The following is a 22782-nucleotide window of genomic DNA, read 5'->3' as shown; positions in this document are numbered from 1 at the left end:
TTACCTTTCCAGATTAGATCTGCCCACAGCCTGGATCATTTTAAATCACTTCTTAAAACTCATTTTTACTCTTTGGCATTTAATTGATGTATTGTTTTTACTCTGTTTTGTAATTTGTGTTGTCGTTCTTGTACAGCACTTTGGTGCAGTTTTATGCCTGTTTTAAAGTGCTATATAAATAAATTTGACATTGACATTGACAATGAATACATTGCCACATCTGAGGAAACAGGCAGTGTTTCCAAGTATCAACACTAAGTATTTTCCATGATGAACAAACACACCCACACAAGAATGTCTTTTTCCTGTTTTTGTCAAAGTAATTTTTGGCTTGTTACATCCTAAGCTTCTAAAGTGATTCTGTAAAGTCAGGTTTAACTTTTACAGTAACCTTAAAGTTATAGTACTCACCCCAACTATAAAGCTATTCCTTAGATTTCATTTAAATCCACGTTTTAGTCCCTACATTCATAATTCTCACACCTTAGAGTTGTTCTTACTTTGCAGGCCGGCTTGCGCACCCTTCATGACATTGGACCAGAAATTCGCCGAGCCATATCATGTGACCTACAGGAGGAGGGGCTTGTAGATGGAACGGGAGAGGAAGAAGAGGAGATTTATCGGGTAAAAAAAAAAAAAGAAAAGTTTATGTACTTCCATTTGCTTTTACTTTCTCCTTGTAGAAACAGTCCAAGTGCCAAAACAATCATCCAGTTGTTTTTCAAAGATGCTTTATTCTGCAAGTGTGCATTTGCTTGAAGTCATTTTCACATTTAAAACATTAAATTGGGGGGCGTGGCCAACAGCACTTATTTGCATATGTATGACGTAAACCTAGAACAGCTCATTCCTAGAGAAGCTCAAACTGATTTCTCCTCATTTCTCCTCAGGATTTTTTTTGCAAAAAAATGTAATGAATATGTTTTGTGCAGCCCATATGCTAACTTGTTCAAGGAAGCATAATAGGTCTCCTTTAATGTTTTAATGTACACTTTGATTGTAAAAAAAATAAGATGGTTGGTTGAGACTGTTCAAAATAGAAAAAGTTGATTAGTCAATTTATAATCATATAATCTGGTTTGTTGGTCTTTGTTTTTTTTTGTTAATGTCTGTTATCTTCTCAAAGCGCAACGGCGGCCTTTTTGGGAATCACATGAACCACGTTGGCATGGATCATCCCCAGCCCACTACCGTCACACAGCGCCCCCTACAGATCCTGCCCATCTACTGCACTCCCTCTGCCGCGCCCACTCAGATTTGCAGGAGAGCCAGCAGCAGCGACAAGGAAGGAGAGACGGAGATGAACTCCTCACCCATCCACTACAACCATCATCCTTCCCCTCATCTGTACGATTACCCTCACTGTAACTCCACCTCCCCTCAGTCCCCGATACCCTCCAACGCCAACCTCAACAACGCCAACGTGCCCTCGCTTCTCTTGATGTCCTCTGGGAGGCAGCAGAAGTGTTTATTGCAGAGGTGCCGCCCGTCTTCAGCAAGAAATAAGTCATCGACGTCTTACAGCAGGGGCCTGCATGACAAGCAGTGGAAGTCCCACTCCACAAGGTGGGTTACAGAAACCACATCCTGTTTTAGTTGGCCTGCATTCACAGCTTCGGTTAAAATGGTAGCAGTCCAACATCATTAAGTTTTATAAAACTACTATTTTGATCTCAACTGAAAAATACATCTAACAAGTCAAATATTATGACCAGTTTATTCTGCAAAGTGAATTCTTCTGATCGTGCGATCGTCCAGGTACCTGCCAAAGACGGACTGCAGTTCCTGTGCAAAAATCCAGAATTGAATCTGTTGAAAAAAAATATAAAACTTTAAAATTTTCTCTTGTTTCCATTGCTCTGCTTATTCATCTCATTCATCTCTGCCTGAATCGCCTCGTCCTTCATTACATAAATCAGGACGCGCTACTATGAGGCCTATATTAGGTATGTAACCAATGCAGCCACTGAAATGACATACAACTTACAGCTTCACAGCTTTTGATGCCGAATCTGTTTTGGTTCAATTTGGAGTCGTGCTGATAAAATCTCTCTCAATCTAGCCTCTTGTCCTACAGTGTTTGCTTTGTGCAGAGGGGCTGTAAGCCAGAGATAGATACTACTCTCTCGATAAAAGATTCTAAGAAGCATTAATCAAATGACAAACTGGAAATGGAATTTAAAATAACCAAAATTACAATACGTCTGTGTGATTTTGCTAACAGGTCAAAAAATGGTGGAGCGCTTCACCCGACCATTCGCCGAGAGGAGCCAGGTGGCAGGGACAGCGATGAAGAGCGGGAGTCTGGGGAATACTTCAGCGGGGAGGAGTTTCACGAAGACGACATCATGCTTACCAAGGACAGGTTATCCAAGTCGGACTTCCACGACGCTGCAGACGGAGATTTGGACCGTTTCAGGGACGACTGCGAGTCCGAAGGTTACTGTGACGACGACAAGCAGCCGATATGCCAGGAGGATTGGCGGTCGCCCAGGAGATGGTTTTTGCCATCCCCCCAAGGTTCAGCTGCTCTCTCTTTCATGTTGCTTTTATCATTAAATTGCTTGAGTGATTGAATTTTTTTCAGATCTGCAAATACTGAAACGTTTGACTCAACATACCTTAATATTATTAAATTTATATATTTTTAAATAATTCATAGTAAATTGCAGTGCATATGTTATATTTGATTTGACTCTTCTGTGTATGAAATCTTGCTTGTTTCCTGTTTTTCATTTGACATTATAAAACAAATAATATGTTTCTTGAGTATCTCAGCCACAAAAACCCTGAGTCTGTTTCACTTCTTGCTTCCTCTAAGCCTGCAATACACCAACATTCAGCTTTGAGTGTCTTCGCAGAAGAAGTAGCATAGATGAAGCTCCTCCATCTCCGTCATGCACAGCTCTTCCACTGCACCTGATGCAGCAGCAGGTACGCCTGCGCCTGTAGCGTGAGGAGTTGGAAACGAGTGAAATGTGGCCGATGCCCCAACAGAAACCTGTTTTGTCTCCTCTCTCCCGTTCAGGTGATGGCGGTAGCCGGTCTGGACGCCACCAGGATCCCACGTCTGTCTCCCACCAGGTCGCTACGCTCGTGGGCCACGCCTCCCGCCTCCCCCATCAGCCGTGACTGTGGCCCCTGCTACACTCCGCTCATACAGGTCTGATTGACGCTGATCGACCGTCTGCATCGCTGTGGAAATGGAATATTAAAATCGGGGACCCACACACGTCTAAAAAGTCTGGGACTTTTCCATCTCATACATGGGATTTCCTGCCAGCCTTGTGTCGTCCCTATTGCGTTCTGTGATTTGAGGTGGATGAGGCTGCCAGTATCTAGCTGCTAATGCACCCTTGCTAGCTAGCTAGCTTTTTTCTGTCTACTGTGAATTTTTGTATGGCGCTGCATGCAGTGTAAGAAGCACAAAAAGCGCTGCCAAGAGCCACAAACCCAGGAAATTCCACACTTTTTGCTACGCTTGATCAGTCCCTAGATTTATAGTTCTATTAGGTCTTAAATTTAATTTAAGATGGCATTAAAAAGGTCTTTAAAAGTCTTAGATTTGACATGCTAAAACCTGTGGATACCCTGAAAACAATGCCTTAAAAACAGCCAGGGAACTCATGAGTTTTAGAAATTTAAAATGTAACAAAAGCTCATCACTTCTTTATTCATACATTGAAACCAAATAATGTTATTAACTTATGTTTTTGGCTGTTGCTAAAAGAAAAACCCAATCCCTGCGGTCGTCTCGCGGTTTTCGTAAAGGCTAAAGTGTGTAGTGTGTGTGTGTGCAGGTGGACTGGCGCAGCACTGGCAGTGTGGGCAGCATCCCTGGGGCCGTGAAGAGGAGTTCTTGGTACACCGACTGCCAGGACGGCCTGCCCAGCCACAGCCACTCACCGTCACGGCTGCAGCTACCTGCAGAAAGCAGCTCACACTTCCTGCAAAACAGAGGCAGCGCCAGCAGTCTGGTGGAGGCTGTGAGTAAATCAGTAACTTAATGTTGCTCAGCTTCGGGGCAGGTCAGCAGGTGACTTGAAAACACACTTTCCCTTTAGTGAAGGACAGTGGTGGCAGCATCATGCCTTCCTTGAGTTGACTGAAAAATGGATGGAGCTAAATTCAGGACAATGCTAGAATAAAATCTGTCAGAGTCTAAAATGTGTCAGTCTGGTCCACCTTCCAGCAGGACAGAAACCCTAAACATCCATCCAGATTGACAAAAGGCATGGAAGCATATCCATGTGTTAGAACGGCCTGGTCAAATCTCATACCTACTTATAGGTAAATATTTACTTAAATAGCTGCAGTTCATTCATCCTCTTTCCAAACCCGTCCTACAGTAGTGAGGTGTGTTGGGTCACCAGCCCATCCCAGGACGTTAGCAGCTGTTTCTACCTTATTCGGGGTTTTTTTAATCAATTGCTGCTTCTAGATTATAAAATTGCTAAAAATGTCAATTTGGACCATGTAGTTATGAAAACTTACAGGTTTTTGTATCTACATCCTAAAGCAGAGTTACTGTCATTATCCTGTCATGGTTTAATTGTTACTGAAGGATAATTTATTACATAAAATGACAAAAATGGCTGCTGGTTCTTATGAGTTTCTCATCTTTGCATTCTGTCCATCCAACAATCAGCTGTCGTCCTCGGTAATCTTGACAATTCAGCCATTTAATTAGTTCCACCATTTTGGTTTGCCTTAGCTGCTTTCACACATTCTCGCCTTCTGATCTGATTTTATATAAAATTTTTTTATCTGTTTTAATATTATTATCACGATCTTCCTTTTCTCTCGCATCCCTCTCAGGTCCTGATCTCTGAAGGTCTCGGGAAATACGCCAGGGACCCCAAGTTTGTGACAGCGGCCAAACACGAGATCGCAGACGCCTGCGAGTTGACCATCGACGAGATGGAGAGCGCTGCCAGCAATCTGCTGAATGGCAGCATGGGTAACGACGAAGTGGCGGGGACGGAAAGCGTCGGCTCCGACTCGCCACACCAGAGGGACTACAGCGACGAGGAGCAGTACGTGGCCGTGAAGTGTGAGGAGGACCTAACGGACGAGATGATATGCATCACTTCTCTATAGCAGCGACTCACCGCAGACTCTGTCTAGTTTCATTGAACGTATGGGGAATGTCTCAGCAGGCCCTGCGGAGAACAGAAAATTAGAAACAGGGATAAACGTGAGAGCAAAGTGCCTTGTTTTCTTTTTCTGCTTAGTAGATTGCAGCTAAAGTGGACACATGGTTATAGAAAAACAAAAAAAAAAACCTGCTGTAATTGAAATCAGGAGACATGAATCTACACGCCAGCTTCCCAGAAGGCAGGCCAGCCGTTAAAAGTTATGTTGTATATCTTAACTGACATCAGTTGGACAAAACTTCAGATCTTCAGGATGACATAACTCGGCTTTAGTGAGGATTACACAAGGCCATAAATCACATAGTTTACTACATGAGGAGCCAACACAACAAAAACAAATGTGCCACCACTCACCACCTGCACACACAAGCAGGCAAATGAATTAGACTTCTATTCTATTGCTGTGTAAATAGTTTTAGACGGCGGAGCGTTTCTAAATCTTTCTGCCTGGTTCACAGTTCAGATGTCAAAAACTGGTTTTCCAAGGATTCCTGCAATTAGTTGCATTTTATGTGGATGAAATGTGTGATTTTACCCCTCATTGGTCAGAACTGATGAAAACATATATTTTTGTTTGCTTATCTGAATTAGATGGAACCAAAGCAGGAGCAGCTGAGATGGTGCCTTGTGAAAGTCGCCACGCCTCTTTCACCTTTTCCATATTTGGTCACATTAGAACCACATTAGAACCACATTAGAACCACATACCTCAGTGTAGTTTACTGTGATTTTACTTGATAGACTAACAAAACAGTGCTTATTTGGAAAAAGGAAGGGGAAAAAAATTGTTTTTGTCATTTACAAGTATTTTGTGCTTTCGATTTCCACCCCTTTTACATTGACACCCTAAATAAAATCAAGTAAAACAGGTTGCCTCCAGTTAATGGGTTGACCAATTGTGGAAAAAATTTATTTGTCAAGCAGTGTTAGGTGAAAATCAGTCAGGTTTATTTAAAATGAGATCTTATAATGAGATCTTATAATGACTAATGAACAGGTCAGAGTCAAGGCTCTGCCAGCAGGCAGTAGAAACCGCAGGGTGGAAAAAGAATCGTGAGGCGGATCTGAATGTGAAACCGTCACATTAATTGATGGTTTCATTGAATGTGACGGTTTCAATTAATGTGAATGTTTGCGCAACTGAAAGTTATTCCTCTTGGGAAAAAAACTTTAGTGTGTCTGACAGAGACATAAAATCATGACATGGACATCAAATGTTGCCAAAATAATACAGTTAAACCCACTAAATAAGCAATGACTTAGATCAAAGCATATTTATGTGCTACAATGACATAATATTCATGTTCAGAGTAGCCCCAGCTTTAATGAGCTTGACGTATCTTGGAGGTGAAGACAAAAGGCGTATTTCAGTTTCTATACGTACAAACTTGAAGGAAGTGAAGTGCAGCAGCTGTATTTACAACAGAAAAATTCATTTTTATGCGTTACTTTACATAATATCCCTGTAGAACCTGTCAGTGGTTGTAATGTGACAAATTGTGAAAAGGTTCAAGGGGCATGTATGCTTTTGCTAAGGACTCTATATTAACATCAAGCTGCTGAGGGTTAAAAGTTCAGGGTTAAACGTTGTTCTCTTTTATTTTTTATTTGAAGAGGAAATTACATATCAATAATTAATGACTTTGTCCTCAGGCATATCCTTCCGCTGTATGTGCTTTCCTGCCCGACCTTTATGCTGATTGGTGTGGAAAGCCAAACAAAAATCATGAAACTTTCGCCATCTCCCATGTTCTAAAATATGCAATTTGTCAATTTCCCAGAAGTCATCCCAAAGGATGGAGTTGAGTTTATTATGAGAAAAGGTTTAAACGTAAACCATTTTACCAGATCTAGAGGCATGCGACTCTTTTACTCTCACCTATTTTTAACCGGGAACAATTCAGGATCGCCTCCACGGTTGCAAAAGTTTCACTTCAACGCTGTTTCACACACTGTACTTTTTTTTTTTTTTAAATAGGAGTCAGGTTGTTGACCAGCTGTGAAAACGGGTGGAATAGCTCTCACATGCGATGAAGCACACGCATAACAAATCTGTCTCCGTGTTGAACATTTTCTGGGGGTGAGCTCATCCGTCTATCTCAGCCCTGGCATGTTCTCTGTGAAGCTTTTTCCTAAAGACAGTTTCACATACAAACACATCTGTGAAGAGAGAAGAGAACCACACAGCTCCAGCGTGACGTGAGGCCAGCATGTTCCGCTACGCACTGCCAAACTACAATAACTTCAGGTCAATTTGCGGCTATCGGCTCTGGACTGTGGGATGGCAACGTGTGCAATCAAAGGGCTTCTTTACTGATACGACCAAAACAAAAAGGGATTGCTGTGCGCAGCTACACACAGGAGACACACACACGTAAGCAACGGGGACTTACGTATTTCATAACCACATTAAAATTGAAACTAATTTTAAAACTATTTGGGTGGATTAAGACATGATTTTTTTGTCTGATTGGATAGCAGTAATGGGGGAAAACAACACAGAGACAGTTGAGATTAAAAAGTAATTTAACTAATATTTAGTGACCTCACCTGGTCCACATGTTTCAGTTAAATCTTCAGATGAAAGCAACACATGCAACAATGAACCTTAATGTTATTTATCTAACTAAGACTTTTACTGTGTTGCAAATGTCAGTGTGAAACAAATAGGATGACATGTAGCTGTAATAACTTGTATTTCTGCATCTTCTTTTTAAGATTTTTTACAATCTTTAGGAGTTTTGGCCACTCTCCATTACATGACTGATTAAGCCCATCAATATTTGCAGAAATCAAATTATGCAATAACTTCTATAAGGTCCTGAAAGCATTTCAATCAACTTGACTTCCGGACTTTGACTAATCCATTTATACTCATTGATTCATTGGAATCCTGATCGCCTCACTTTTTTTTATGGTGTTGATCACGTATTCAATTCAAGATTTAGCAGTGACTTAAGTATCCAAGTACTGAGGATACTTAAGTCACTGTTATTACCCTTATCCTGATAGTGGGGACATTTTAATGTTACCATTGAATATTAAAACATCTTTCTACAAAAAGACATTTTTAAAGGCAACTTTGCTTACCTAAGATACACTATTGAGTTATTTTAAGTACAAAAACAATCCCTTCTTGAATCATTAGTCAGAAACTACAACTTATTCATGATGTCTTTCATTTTTTAGGATTATGTTAACACATTCTTGAGCAGTACAGACAAGCAAACTGTTTGGAAAATTAAATATCGTCATGTGTCATTGCTCATCTGAGCTTGAACAGACGCGATAAGAGCTTAAAGACCGTGAGTCGGTTTGTCTTGAACCAACAGGAGAATAATCCTGACGTTAGCAGCCGTTTCTACCTTACTCAGTTTTTTTAATCAACTGCTGCTTCTAGAAATAACTTTATAATAAAACCAAAATATTAGCTGCCACAGTCCAATTGTCAAATGTCATCCACTTACAGAAGAAAACAATTTATAGTACAGGTGTCTGAATACGTCAACAATTTAGTTTTATCAGGAGATAAAGTGACAAAAAAACACCAGGCTTGGTTGTGCAACTCAGCTTTATTTTTTCTACTTCGCCACTGCTTTACAGAAGTCTGTAAAAGGTTGTAAAAAACAAACAAACAACAATTTGTATAGTGTTTGTAAGAACTAACTTGAAGATTTCTGCTTTCTACCTATTTGTGTATAAAACACTCTAAAAATTGTCTTTATCTACTTTGTAGCATAATAATTAGTACCTTCTAGATTTTGTACCAACAGAAGCAACATCCTTGTTTTGTACATTTGAATTTTTTGCCTGAAATGACGACGCACCTGCTGATTTTTGTAATAATTGCTGAATAAAGAGGACAAGGTCAGGACGGCTTGTTGACAATCAATGCAGAAAAACAGTAAAATAAAGAAAAGCTTTGATATATTAACATAAAATGTCTTTTTCTGATTCACATGTTTATTCTTTCATAAAAAAAATGTAAAAAGTTGATTAATGTATCATTGCACAACAGTGCATTGTAGTGTAAACAATAGCTGTCACAGTACGCATTATTAAGAAAGAAACAATTTAACACAGTTAAAGGTCATTGTAGAAAGTAAGGTCCATTGTAGCTTATAATACGGATTAATTGACTTCATTCAATACTTAAGACATTAGTGAAGATATAAAAAATAATCAAATATGCATCAACTTCAATCACAAATTCTTTGACACTAACACAGACGTGACAATATAATAATCTCAAAGGCACTATTTCTTTTATTATATTTATGTTATTTAAAAACCTTCATTTTCCTTATCAGTCATTTATAAATTTTAACAAGATAATCATTCACAAAAACAATAAAAAGGATAGAGTTTATTTAACGTGTACTTGGGATTTTTTAAGTTTGTTAGTGTAGAAAAACAAGGTGTATTTTAACATAATTCGCCATGTTTGATATTTGGCTGTTAATATTACTGCATAGTTTGAAAACATCTTGGTTGAGCCTGAGCCACTTGGGAGCAAAAAAAAAAAACTACATAAAGGTTTACCGGTCAGTCGAGGTAAACCAACAATAACAAACGCTCAACATGAATGTGCAGTTAAGTGCTCTGCATGTTGTGCAATGGTCCGGAGCAAGTCAAGGAGAACGGCTACTTTAAAGGGCAAATGTTGCATTTTAGATATTAGATATGAAAAGCATTAAATGGGTTTTCTATTGTTTTCCAAAGTGGATCAGGAATGTCAAAACATTTTCCTGAAACACAAAAAGGACCTTTTGAGTCATGATCGGTAAAAGAGCCACAACCATTGTGGAAATCTCTCAAGGCAATCGCGGAAGGAAATATTTTTTTTCTGACCTGAAATAAAAATGTGGAATGGATGCGTTTGCACTTTTCGGAGACTCAGAAAAACGACGCAGTCGGCATTTTTGCTGCAGCGCGGGAAATGTGAGCGAACTGTACGGAAGCGAACAGCGTTCTCCTCATCCACGTAAAGCAGTTTCGACTTGTATGGCATAAATCTTCACTTTTTAACTTGAGCTTTGAGCTAAAGAGCTACACTTTCCTACTTTTGTCTTGGATGAATATTATGGCAAGCATTAATGCAACAGTTCTGTGCTCCAAAAGTTTCAACAACACTACTCTTCTGCAGCATTCAGCTGCATTTTCTTCACTCCCCCCCACATATATTTTTTAAATTTTGAAATGAAATGAACTATTAAGAGCAAAAAGAAGAACAGAGCCTTGAGGCCAAATTTGTTGTGAGCAAGTGGTATAAAAATACACTGAAATGAATTGAACACAATTGATGAGGAAAATATGTAAAAATGGTATTTGCCCTTTAACTGCTTCTTTGCCCTAAAATGCAACATCTGCAACCTAGAAAAAAAAAACAAAAAAAACTCTTGCACGTTAGTGTAAACAGATCTGCTAGTGTTAGAGATTGAAAAAAGGCAGTTAATTTTGTTCGCAAAATCTTAAGTTGCTTCCTTTTTCACTTTTATATGTGTTTTATTTATATTTTAAAGCTTTTGTTTTTTGGAGGGGTAAAAAAAAAAAGAAGATATCTTTATGACTTATGCCAGAAAACAGATGTTGTTCCAGCTTTTCTCAAATAAAAAATGCTGATGTAGGCAGCCTCGCAGGCCAATCTAATCGGCACTAATCTTTCTCTAAACACAAAAGCAACCGTGTGAGCACTCTGGCGAACGTCTAGCACTGAAAACATCCCTCTTTTGAGATAAGGTCAACTCGAACAGAAACTCAGCAGTGATTGGCTTCCTGTTAACTTCAACACTGTGCAAACACATCTATTGAAATGAGCTGAACTGAACAGCTGCACGTTTGCAGGAAGGAAGCTGATTGGTAGACAAGAGGAAAGACAGAACCTTTCACTTCAGCTGCAAGGTTCTGCAGCTAAAGTGCAGAGAGGCAGTAAATCATAATTAACGTGACGATAATATTTCAAGCTTAACCAACTGAGTCTGGTTTTTGTTTTGTTAGTGTTTCACATGTTGCTCTATAGTACTTTAACCTAAAACAATTCAAGCTGTGGATACAGTGAAGTTGAGATGAACCATGTTGTTGGTGCAAACAGCATTCCCCTTACGTCCTCATGCATTAGTAGATTTATACAAAAAAAAAAAAAAAAAAAACTGAGCAAGTGTTGACAAGGCTCTTCCAGGTACTGTTTAGATTCTGCAAAGAGCAATTTGCATTTACTGCGCAGCTGCTATGTGGCAGGCTGTAATAATGTCTACTTTTAGAGTGATGTTTGTAGTGTGCTTGTTCCAACAAGCACACTAAGACGTATCATGGAACTTCATGCTAAATCCTTCACTTCAACGCAAAGGGTTATTTGTGGAGTTGAAAAAGAAGTGTAAGCGAATCATAGGTTAAACAAAACTAAGTCACATTTTTTGATTTTTGTTGATTAAATTCCCTGACGTTCCCACCTCAGAGGTCGTTTTGTTCACCGAATCAGCCGATCATCTCTGCGTTTCGAGCGTCGGGGGCCGGTACACGGGAACCCCGGGGTCCACCAGAGGAGGCCGACCTCTGATCACGTCAGCTGCCTTCTCCGCCATCATGATGGTCGGGGCGTTCAGGTTCCCGCTCACGATGCTGGGCATGATGGACGCGTCGACCACCCGCAGTCGCTCCAGACCCAGGACGCGCGCGCTCGAGTCCACCACCGCGGTCGGGTCGGAGGCGGAGCCCATTTTGCAGGTGCAGGACGGGTGGTAGGCGCTGTCGGCCTTCCGGCGGACGAAGGCGTCGATGTCGGCGTCCGACTGGACCTGGAGCCCGGGCTGGACCTCGGGGCCGCGGAACGGGTCGAAGGCACTCTGAGCGAAAATTTCTCTGGACAGTTTGACGCACTCCCTGAATTCCCACACATCGATATCTGCAAAGATCGGATAGAAAACACGCATGATTCTGTTTTATCTTCTGACCTACTTCAGTCAAGCAACCCTCTTTGGTTCTTACCAGTGGAGAGATAGTTTGGCTGGAGAATTGGGTGATCCATGGGATTGGGACTTTTCAGCTTCATCCAGCCAATGCTGGTGCTTCTCATTGGTCCAACATGAACCTAGGACATGAGAACAATCAATCTTAGGCAAATAAGTGCTTTTTAAATCACCTAACGACAATATAAAAAGAATGTAGCAGTGTAGAGTTAAAATAATTCTCACAGTACCTTCTACTGCACAATTCTTTAAGAGAAAAGTCACAAAGAAGTATGATATGAATACACTAATGTCAACAAAAATACTATTAATTTCATATAGGAAAGTTGTTCATAAAGCCCTTAAGAAAGTGTGTTTTGAGTAACCTTTGTCGGCCCTGTCCCCTGTCGAGAACAGATGGTTTTATTTTAGGAACAGCAACATTGTTGCACTTCTTGTCTGGCCTTAGATATTTTTATGCAATTTTTCTCAGAGAGGGAAATGTTGGCTCAGTGGTTCTCCATAAAACAAATGAGTCTCCATTCCTTGGAATTGATTTGTCTTCTTCAATGATGTCATTACTATCAGCAGTGCGATGGTGCTGTCATCTAAGGACCGGAGAGTCAAACTCCACCCATATTACTGGTGTGTAACATTTGCCATGTCCCCCGGATCCAAAGTTTTTAAATCTCAGGTAGGGGCTGCTACTGAGACCCCGAAAGGCTTCAATGCCCCTGAAACGGTGCTGGTACCCTGCTAACAGCACACCTGCTAGCTTGCTGCCTTGGAGCCTGATGAGATGCAGACAAGCTTCCAAGTAATGTTACCACCAGGGAGACTTTATCACCTTTGAGACAGACAAATGTTTTTCAGATTACATCTCTCTTGCTGCTTCTTCAAATGGTCTCGAGGAGTCAAGGGAGAGCCCCACCACTGACCACGCATTGTGACCTTTATGTTCTTTGCCTTCTTTACCCGAGAAGGCAGAGAACAACTGCTTCCTTTTTCTCTATTGCCTCTTAAACTTGTTGAAGTCACAGTTCCAGTGTGCTTCAATTGATTGGATGAGTTTGTGCTCTGGAAACTCACAACGTTTCTGGATGTGCAATGCATGGATAACGTGCCCGACCTACTTTGTGCACAGCTGCAATCGTGTTGGCACCAATATCTGAGACAAGTTCTGTCTTATTCTTCAGTGATTCTTTTCAATTTGAAGCTATCTGGATTCCCACTTGTGTCTAAATATAAGCAACTTAGACAGCTTTTTTTCTTTTTTTTTTTTACTTTTGAGCAACATACAAGATAAGAGTTTTTTTTTCTCACAAGGAAACTATACTAGTAGGATTATTTTCACAGAGATGTGTCTTCAATGAACTCTTGAAACCGTTCTGTTGAGAGAGCTTGTAGGTCCTTCAAGATCATCGCAGCAAAACTCTTCATGAATATTTAGACAAAATAACAAAAATATCAGGATACCGTTGTCTGTAACTGTATGTAGCCTCAATAGGTAGACCTATTTTTCCTTAAATTAACACAAAAGGATGACCATATTCATCCTATATTCGTATTTCAAGTTTGTAGGACATACAATTATTGCTGAGTTCCAGTATGATTTTATTCGGCTGCCTGAATAGATGGTAATAGTTTAATCAGTCTGCATCTCTGATCAAATTTAACAATGTTTTCTGTAGTTTGGAGTTCACTAGAAGGTGAACTGCTTTGATGTGTTTATGTAAATTTGTGATGTTACCACAGTGATAAATTCTCTCCTCTGCAAAGCAGGGAGGGCGAGGAGCAAAGTGAGCCCTCGAGGAGCCGAGGGGCGTGGGAGGAGCCGCCGTCTGCTCTGACAGTGTTGGAGAGAAGCTGCACTTATAAGGAAATTACACAGATTGCATTTGAAAGAGAGCAGATGTTTTTAGTATAAACATCACAAAGGTATGATGTTTATACTAAACATCATATTTTAGTATATGAATCATATTAAAGACTTAAGCTCTTGATCTTTGGCATTGGCATTTGGCATGAACTCTGGGGAAATTTCAGCAATTTGCAGGACATTTGGAAGAGACACTGTGACAGCGGTATCGACCCAATACCAATGTTCACCTTGGTACCTATTTGAATCAATGCGCCCAGCCCTACTTAAACAACTTCATCCATTTTAGGTAGATATTGTTTTTTCTTTTGTAGATCTCCTCTTAAATGGTTTATGTGCAGGGAAAGACGGAGTTAATCCGCAGCTATTTTCCCTTTGTGTAAAGCTCTTATTTCCTGGCAGGTGCAATTCTCTGGAAGAGAGAATCAGTTCCAAAGAAATTTCTCTGAAGAGCCAGGTTTGTGATTTAAATGTGACTTTCCATGGAACAGTAAAGGGAACTCTCAACCTCTTGTTAGCATACAAAGTTTATTAATAGCAGTCTAAATAAAAGTAGTGAATAAAATAAAAGTAGTGAATAAATTAAAAAAGAAAAGAGCATATTTGTCATTTGTTGCACCTGATACGCTTCTATCTTTGAAGAAACCCGGCCATGGTCAATAACTTGTGAAGGCAGGAAATGAAACTGAATGTCGGGGTGTGTGACGTGAGGTCGACTGCGTATAAATCCGCCGCTTTCCAAGTGGGCTGTAGCTCCGTAGCCTGAGGGAAGAAGGTTGAGAAAAGTAAAGTGACCATAAAAAAAAAACAAACAAAAAAAAAAACCCACAATCACAAAGCTGATAAAAAAAGCAAGTCTGCCAACTATATGTCTGGCATGCTCAACTAATCTTCCTAGTTGCCAAACCACCGGGTGGTTTCCTGCAGTAATCACTTGTCAATCAGTGTATTTCTTCACTGCGGAGAACATTTCACAGAGTCCTGAGGCAAATTCTACAAATTGCATTGAAAAACATTGAAACATTGAAAAAAAAATTCCTACAGGGTATATATGTGTCTTAGTTTTAATTAATTTATTTTTTTTCATTTTGTAAAAAAAAAAAAAAAAAGAAAAAAAATAACATTTAGGTAAAATAACAAAACTATTATTATGTTGGGAAACACCATACAGCAACGTTTCCCAACCCTGGTCCTCAAGGCAACACTGCCCTGCATAATTTAGGTGCTTCTCTGCTTCAGCACGCCTGGTTTCAGTTGGAGGCTAATTTAGGCTTTTGATAAACTTAACATCTGAGTCAGGGTTTGTTTCAAGCAGGGACACATCTGAAACAGATGGGACAGTTTGCCTTGAGGACCCGGGTTGGGAAACACGTCTATAAAATAGGTACATTTTAGAGGATTAGTATGCATGTATTTCTGCAGGCCATTGGAAATTCCTTGAAACACAAGAGCAGAAAGTAGTGCGCCGTGCTAAAGTGGAAAGAAAATGACAAAATGATGAAGCAGAACTTTTCAAAACCATTTACAAATAGAAGTTTGAAATGTGTGACCTACATTTGTTTTCACCAGGTCTGGGCTGAAGAACAATACGAGCATTTCATCCCAGTTGTTATCAATAACTATTGATTAGTTTTTTTTAATTTTAAATAATTAAAATACTGCCAATAAGAATGTTGTTTTATCCATAATTTCCTCTCAAGCGGCTGAGCTGTTTGCTCTCCTCGTTGCTTATTTCTATATGAGGCACGGTGGTGAAACATGAATCTGCTGATGCACAAGTCACAGTAGAGGTTTGCCACAAGCCATATGGAAAACCCAGAAACGCAATCTGGAAACACGAAGTAGAAACGTAATTTTCAGCCAACATGGAAGGAAGAGAAAGCAAATGCACATCGTTTTTCAGATTCTGATCAGCACAAAATGCAAAATGCTAAAAACCGTGCATCATTTTAATTCCACTTCAGCATTAAGAACTATTTGGGTTTCGTCTAACATACGACTGCAATAAAGTGCATCAAAGTTTTGCGTAATCGTAATGTGACCAAACAGTAAAAACGTCAGGGGGTATAAATATTTTTGCGAGGTGAATTTGGTTACCTGTAAAAAGAGTGAGCCACTCGAGGCCAATCTTGATCATGTGGAAAGGTTTCTGCGCCTTGTACAAGGTGATGGGCTGAGTGCACTGCTGCTGGACGTACAGCTCCAAGTGGTCCTGCAGATTATTGCCAACGCCTGAACAACAGAGTGAAGAAGACAGAAGCTTTTGTTCAGTTTAATTTGAATCTAATTAAAAAATACTTCAATAAATATAACTTTATTACATTTTTGCTGAAAGTCAGAATATCAGAATATGCAAGTCTGTTCAAAGAGTTATTATGCAGTTGACAGTGATGACAGTGGAGAGGATTCTCAGTAGTGGTTTGTATTGCGGTGAATCTGAAGAAGCTTCTTATTCATTTATAATACATTCATTTAAAGCATTCTGAGCATTTCCGGAGTTGGCAGGAAGTCTGAGGTAGCCTGGTAAAAACCAGGCCCGTTGTTCTACGCTACTTGCTTTGTACAGAGAGTCTGGGATCTCGACTGTTGAGAAGCGATTGCTTCCCGTTTTAAATTTCCAACAGCTAATGTTTTCCCGTGGCGTATGAAATACGCCAGTTCAAGGCCATGAAGCTTACCGGAAATTGTCAGCGCTGTAAACAACCGTCCTCCGCTACGAAGAGAGAGTGCCGATCCGAACGAGACGACTGTTAGTGTTAATTCAATATGTGGAAGCGAGGCCATCGCAGAATGTCTCCGCTGCCACTTAAAAACTACAGGCAGAGTACAATTCTGAAACAGCGCAGAAAATCAACGTCATCGTTCACAACTTCTCCTTCTGTTCCCTGATTGGTCTGGTACAACATCTAGCAGAGGGAATCCAAGCGAGTGAGAGAAAGCGCACACTGTGATGTAAGCGACATCTTTTTTTGATGCACGGGGAGGAAAAGGCCAGGCTAAGTCGGAGGTGTACACAGTGAAAATGAATGGTGAGAGTACAATCCCCTGTGGTGCTCCTGTGATTCTGACTTCATCAAACAAAACATTTTAGTCTCCTACTCTGTAGATTCTTTGTAAGGTAAACGTCAATCCAAGTAGTTGTTGAGCCACCTACTTGGAAAAAAAACTTCTATTAGAAAAAGAGAAAGAAAACAAAATGTTTGGAAAGTTGCGATGGTTGTGTAACAGCTGCCTCCTTCAGCAGTTCCAGAACCAGCAACCAAGGCACAAAAAGGTCAAACAGTGACTCAAAATCCTACACGCAATAAGATCTAATCTCCAGCAGACAATGCATCCGTCTCAATGTCAACAGAGTCTTTAAACTTCACGCACCTGGCAAGTGCTGAATGACAGGAATACCGAGGGCCTTCAGTTCCTCCGCATTTCCCACACCAGATAGCATGAGAAGCTGAGGGGAATTGATGGCTCCTCCGCTCAAGATCACTTCTTTATCTGCAAACACCTGAACAATAATGGGAAAACTGAGAGTCTGTGAGCTGTTGTAAAGAGGAAAGTCATGAAAAATGGTAACAATGACTTAAAAAAAAACATCTTTAATCTTTTTTTTTAATCTACTGTAATATGTGAGTGATGTAGTCGTGCTTCTTACTCTCTTTTTCTCTCCGTTCTGTACATACTCCACCCCCACAGCACGGTTCCCATCAAACAAGATCTTGGTGGTCATGCAGTGCACCTCTGTCTTCAGATTGGGCCGACCCAGTGCAGGTCTGAGGTAGGCGCTGGCAGAGCTCCATCTCTTCCCTGGAAACATGCATTCATTCAGACAAGATTTATTTGTGCAGTAAAATCCTGTAGATTAGTGCTATCTACGTTTCACACCCAGCTCAGCGCTCCATGTTTGAGAAGGTACAATCCCCAGTTCTAAAGATTTTGCTTTAACTCAGGATTAGAAGTTTGGTTTTCAGTTGTGGCCAATTTACTGATATTTTCTAACATTTCAGCGTTAGCAATTAAAGCAAAAACATACAAAGGATGAAATATAGGATCATATTTAACATTTGAATTTGGTTATCAAAAAATCATGAGGTTTTTTTTTTCTCACTGCGTACACATTATTTCAGCATTTCAATTCAGTTTTCTGATGATCTTGAAGGTTTTCACAGCATTTATAATCTCGTTAGAAATGGCAAGTTTTCCTTCCTACTAATGTGCTAAAGGACTACATAAGCACCATATTGGATTGAATGTTCAGACATTTGGGGTGATTATTAAATAATCAAGCATCCGTAATAAAATTACAAGAAATATAGTTATTAGGCTCATTGGTTAGTTAATTAATGTAGCTTCTGTATTAAGCCCAACCTGATCTCAGTGCCACCAATGCAGTCAAACCTCAAGTGTTTTCCTCTCTGTTTCTGTTACCTTGGTAGATGGTCATGTCCATCCAGCCAACGCCTTCCTGCTGGTATCCATTCATGTCATCAGTGAAGGGGTATCCTGCCTGCTGGCCTGCGTCGATAAAAGCCTTGTGCAGGGGATGGTTGGTCTTTCCTCTGGACACGTGAAGAGGTCCGCTGCCACCTCTGTACCTGCAATACAAAGATGGAAAAAAAAACACAATGTTACAATATTTCACAAATGCTTAGTAGGTTTCAAACTCCAGCAGGAAGTGTGGGATTATCATATAAGCACCTCTGCTGCAACGTGTTCATTAATGCTAGACAATTGTCTTATTAATGTTGATAATAACAAAGCTACTTAGCATGTGTTATGTATGAAGATTGAATGAAGATTCACTCACCTCAGAATGATAATTGCTTTAAGTTGGACATATTTACTAATTAGTTAAATTGATAGTTTATGCACAGTCCTGGGTCGTTCTATGACTGGGAGTAAAGGCCTGTGATTTCAGCCAAAGAGAGTCAGGTGAATATTAAGAAAAGAATAACTAAACCAAACTGTGACATCACAAAAAATAGCCTAGTCAGTCCACACTAAACGCTTTATCTCAAGAATAAAGGGCGCATCATAAACAACACACATAGTTCTTCAGACAGGACAAGACCTGTTGCTTCAGAAAGTGTCTCACATTTCTTCTCATTTACTCCCACGTAAAGCTGATTTTCAGACACACCAGCACAGGTGGCGACAGTGTGACTGCAGCTTAAACATGCAGCGTCTGGAATAAAATGTGAATCGTGATAAAACATGAAGCGGAGTTTCAAGTTTATAATCCTAGAAAACTGGTAGCATTGTTCAGACTATTTTCCCATTGCTGGTTCTATGACAGCAAAGATAAATGTTCAATTAATGTCTGCCAATTACAAATAAACACTATTATTTCATACTGTCTACTAGCACAGCTCCAATTCTTGATGTGACCTATGTAGTGGAGTCGTCTTTTTGATGAAGGGTAAGTTTTATTTTTAAAGTGGTCTCATGTTTGTGTGGCTTTGATTGCGTAAGGGTAAAGATTTGTAGCCAATAAACGAAAAAAAGATGGATTTTTAAAAAATGCATTGTCACTTTGTGATAAAAGATCATATCGCCCATCCTTAGATTCTATCAAACTTATGCAAATAAAAAGTAATTTACAAAATAAATAAAGCCCTTTGAACTACCTGTTTTCTCCCAGTTCATGGCACTGAGCTTTTCTGAAGTAAGGCAGACAATGCTCATAGTCCCATCCCTCTGCACCCTCTCTCTGCCAGCGGTTGTAGTCCTCTGCGTGCCCACGGATGTAAACCATGGCATTAAGTGAGGAGGACCCTCCCCAGACTCGGCCCCTGGGCCAGTACAGCACCCTGTTGTCCATGTGGGCTTGAGGTAGTGTGTGGTAGAACCAGTTATATCTGAGGAGGAGTGAAAAGAAACGCAGCAGCAGGACAATTAAAAGAAAATTCTGAGCTCTGAATTATTATCAGAACAAACGTTTATCAGTCACTGGCGTAATCTGAGGATGATTTGTTGCTTAAATTTAGACTCAATCACTGTACTTGTCATCACAGAGGTTGTAGGTCAGCGCGGCTGGCATGTGGATCTTCCACGAGAGTCGGGAGCTTCCCAGCCACTTGTCCTTGGGTCCGGCCTCCAACAGACACACGGACTCCTGGGCGTCTTCTGTCAGGCGATTGGCGAGGACGCAACCTGCTGACCCTGCCCCAACAACCACGTAGCTATAGGACGGGGTTTTCTGATTGGCTGCAGGTGAGGATGAAGCGTTCCGGTGAGAAGCTGAGGTAGTGAAACATCTGCAATACAGCAGGAGAGGTTAAAAAGAAAGTCCCGCATGTGTGGCCTTTTCTTTTGAAAAAGTGCATCAAGAAAGCACCTGCCGTCCTTCATGAATCTTCTCCACGTTCCTGTCGCAAGTCTCCGGGCTCCTGCTTGGCCCATCACAACCAAAGACGACATTTTGGGGGACGCTTCCTTTATGTACTGTACATCACAATGATGATTATTTAGCAGAGGACACGAGGAGAGTGTAAAACTGAAACAGAGTTGAAACACGGGGCGAGGGTTTCTTCAAGTACAGACCTGCCATATGAAAAAATCAAATGAAGCATATAGGTTTTTTCCCAACAGTCAGCATTAGTCAGACGTTAATGAATTCACTTATTATCTCTTTAATGCCTATACCTATTGTTCTATTATGATTTGTTACTAATGCTGAGTAATGGATTTATCACTGTGGTTCTCTTTAAGTCGTCATTCAACCTTTTCTGTCAAACAAGTACAGACAATTATTTCACCATTTCTGATACTGTGTTGCAAACAGGCTTAGTCTGCACTAAAATTTACAACACCTGCAATAAACTGTCTGGTCTTGCAAATATTTAATTGCAGAATGAAGTTGCCAGGTCTGCTTGTTCCAAGGAGCTTAAAGCAAATAAATACAGAAGCGTGTTATGCAGTTTTGGACATGTTTCAAGTACAGTAGCTGCCTCCAGTAGATTGTGTAAGCCTCCAACACACCTCCAGTTAGTTTTTACTTATTCTGCCATTAAGGAAAAGAAAATTAGACTTTGACGTCTTGTAGGATTACTCTGTGTGGATCTGGGCTTTTCAGTTTCTGTAGAAGTAACATAACAATGTCAGAATTTACAGGAAATATAGTGCAATTATTAATCAAATAACTGCACTTTGAGTGAGCTGATCATACAGGCTTTCAAACACAGGAAAACCACTGCTATTTTGACCAATGAATGTACATTGGTTAAATGATACGTAATGGGAGTACTTTTCCATTATGCAACATTTTTAAAACCCAATGGTTTCACATGTTTGACGTAAGGGCTAGCTTTAGGTGCATAACTCCCTTATCAGCAAATTTTAGTGTTATCAGACGTGGTCATAGATGTGAGGTGAATTTTAAAGTGCTACTTCAAAACTCAGCTACTCAACATAGTATCCAAGTTGCATTCATTGTTTTTTGTTTGCATTAATTTTCATCAGATGTGATGCAAAAGAACGTCAATATGAAGGCATAACACTATTATAAATGCTTCCCTTTACGATCAAATTTCACCACATTTGATTTTTCTTAAGGTCGGCTGACTGACTGAGTCCGTTTTTTTTTTGTTTTTTTTTCTAAATAGTCAAACTTTAAAGGTGCAAAAGGTGCTGCAGCTTCTTTGGGTGATTTAAAAGTTTAGAATGAAAATAAAAAGACACTTAAAAGATCATTCCTCATAAAGTACCAAAGCAAGTCTTGATTAAATTCAAATGTAATGTCTATGCCTTTGGTTAAATTTAGATCAATCTGTTGTAGAAGCATATTTGAGCCATTTATAAATATCCTAATTCAATTCCCATTTCAATAGTAGACATCATTTTGACTGAAAATCCTAGAAGCTGTTAAGTTTTGATGTATTTAATAAACATTTTTGATGGTTCAGTGCATGATCTGCTGATCACCAATCAATGTAAAATTGGAAGATTCAAGTCGGAGCATCTCTAGCAGTTCCTCTTCTCTGATATACAATATAAACAACATTCACCACAAGTTCAGTGCAAGTTAAATAACTGACCAAGGGTTATTTTTTGTTTGTCTTTTTAATAGAAGCACATAATTAATGTGACAATTGTAACTGCATAAGTTCAATGCATTGTGCTAAGAACCTCTTTTATTTAGTATGCGCAGACATGTTCCTCTGTTCAGACATGGCAACACAGACCGACTGCTTCTATTTACAGCGTTTAGTTCAAAGGTGGCGGTGAAACGCGGATCAGGACAGTTACTTAGAACTGTGTGCTTTATTATAAAAACTGGTTATTTTACACTCAATGACAGCACGCTAGCTCCACTGATAACACGAATGTGCAAAAACATTTCTGTACTAAGATTCAAACACTACCGTTTAAAGTTCCCATTATCTATTTTTGCTCCTAAAGGCTACTTTCACGACACTTATCAGTCGTTAGTCCTAAATAATCGATGGGTCTGCATCATGTATTTGATAAACGCACATTTTTTAAGGTTTTAAACCATTTTGAATATCGACGAAAATGCTCTAAAATATTGAGCAGTGTCTAAAGTACTGGTGACTGCATCATCGTGACAGTTTTACAGATTAAACTCCTAATTTGCTTAGAAAAACTGTGAAACAGCTAGTTAGCTGCTTCTGCTCGATGTTAAGGGAAAACCGCTGCATGTGAATTCAGAAACTACGTTTAATCAAGATGAAACCGAGTCAGAGGCGTTTCCTACCAACCTACATAAAAACGCATCACTGTGTGTCATGCTAAGAAGCTTTTTTTCATGTGTGTTTTACCCCTTACCTTAGCTCTCGACTGTCGCTCA

The 22782-nt window shown here is 39.9% G+C and overlaps 2 protein-coding genes across 3 annotated transcripts; one reads left to right on the top strand and one right to left on the bottom strand.

The window, feature by feature from the left end:
- The first annotated feature begins 206 nt into the window (after positions 1 to 206).
- LOC103156054 (voltage-dependent L-type calcium channel subunit alpha-1D-like) lies at positions 207 to 5953 on the top strand. 2 transcript variants are annotated; one of them, XM_016664020.1, is made up of 8 exons: positions 392 to 624; positions 1127 to 1566; positions 1920 to 1946; positions 2225 to 2520; positions 2822 to 2934; positions 3029 to 3163; positions 3801 to 3986; positions 4819 to 5953. In XM_016664020.1, exons 2-8 carry the CDS (start codon positions 1154 to 1156, stop codon positions 5098 to 5100), a joined length of 1452 nt encoding a protein of 483 aa, XP_016519506.1. In that variant the 5' UTR covers positions 392 to 624; positions 1127 to 1153; the 3' UTR covers positions 5101 to 5953. The 2 variants fall into 2 exon arrangements, with proteins under 2 accessions (XP_016519507.1, XP_016519506.1); XM_016664021.1 differs by lacking the exon at positions 1920 to 1946 and having other exon boundaries at positions 207 to 624.
- Positions 5954 to 7288: 1335 nt separating this feature from the next.
- chdh (choline dehydrogenase) lies at positions 7289 to 22776 on the bottom strand. Its single transcript, XM_007577929.2, has 11 exons — positions 22761 to 22776; positions 20311 to 20417; positions 19976 to 20230; positions 19601 to 19831; positions 18402 to 18568; positions 17629 to 17780; positions 17352 to 17481; positions 16077 to 16211; positions 14599 to 14741; positions 12141 to 12243; positions 7289 to 12057 (listed from the first exon to the last, which is right to left on the bottom strand). Exons 2-11 carry the CDS (start codon positions 20391 to 20393, stop codon positions 11639 to 11641), a joined length of 1818 nt encoding a protein of 605 aa, XP_007577991.1. The 5' UTR covers positions 20394 to 20417; positions 22761 to 22776; the 3' UTR covers positions 7289 to 11638.
- Positions 22777 to 22782: the final 6 nt, after the last annotated feature.

This window comes from Poecilia formosa, unplaced genomic scaffold (assembly GCF_000485575.1).
Source record: "Poecilia formosa unplaced genomic scaffold, Poecilia_formosa-5.1.2 Scaffold461, whole genome shotgun sequence".
Taxonomy (NCBI): domain Eukaryota; kingdom Metazoa; phylum Chordata; class Actinopteri; order Cyprinodontiformes; family Poeciliidae; genus Poecilia; species Poecilia formosa.
Note: the sequence above shows the minus strand (reverse complement) of the source record. Positions and strands in the feature narration are given on the sequence as shown.

Coding starts and splice junctions, on each gene's coding strand:
- LOC103156054 (XM_016664020.1), top strand. CDS start 1,154: ATGAACCACGTTGGCATGGATCATCCCCAGCCCACTACCGTCACACAG. Junction 2,521..2,821: donor GTTTTTGCCATCCCCCCAAG/GTTCAGCTGCTC, acceptor GCTTCCTCTAAG/CCTGCAATACACCAACATTC. Junction 3,164..3,800: donor GCTACACTCCGCTCATACAG/GTCTGATTGACG, acceptor GTGTGTGTGCAG/GTGGACTGGCGCAGCACTGG.
- chdh (XM_007577929.2), bottom strand. CDS start 20,393: ATGTCGTCTTTGGTTGTGATGGGCCAAGCAGGAGCCCGGAGACTTGCG. Junction 20,231..20,310: donor AGATTCATGAAGGACGGCAG/GTGCTTTCTTGA, acceptor GCTGTATTGCAG/ATGTTTCACTACCTCAGCTT. Junction 17,781..18,401: donor GGACATGACCATCTACCAAG/GTAACAGAAACA, acceptor GCATGTTTCCAG/GGAAGAGATGGAGCTCTGCC.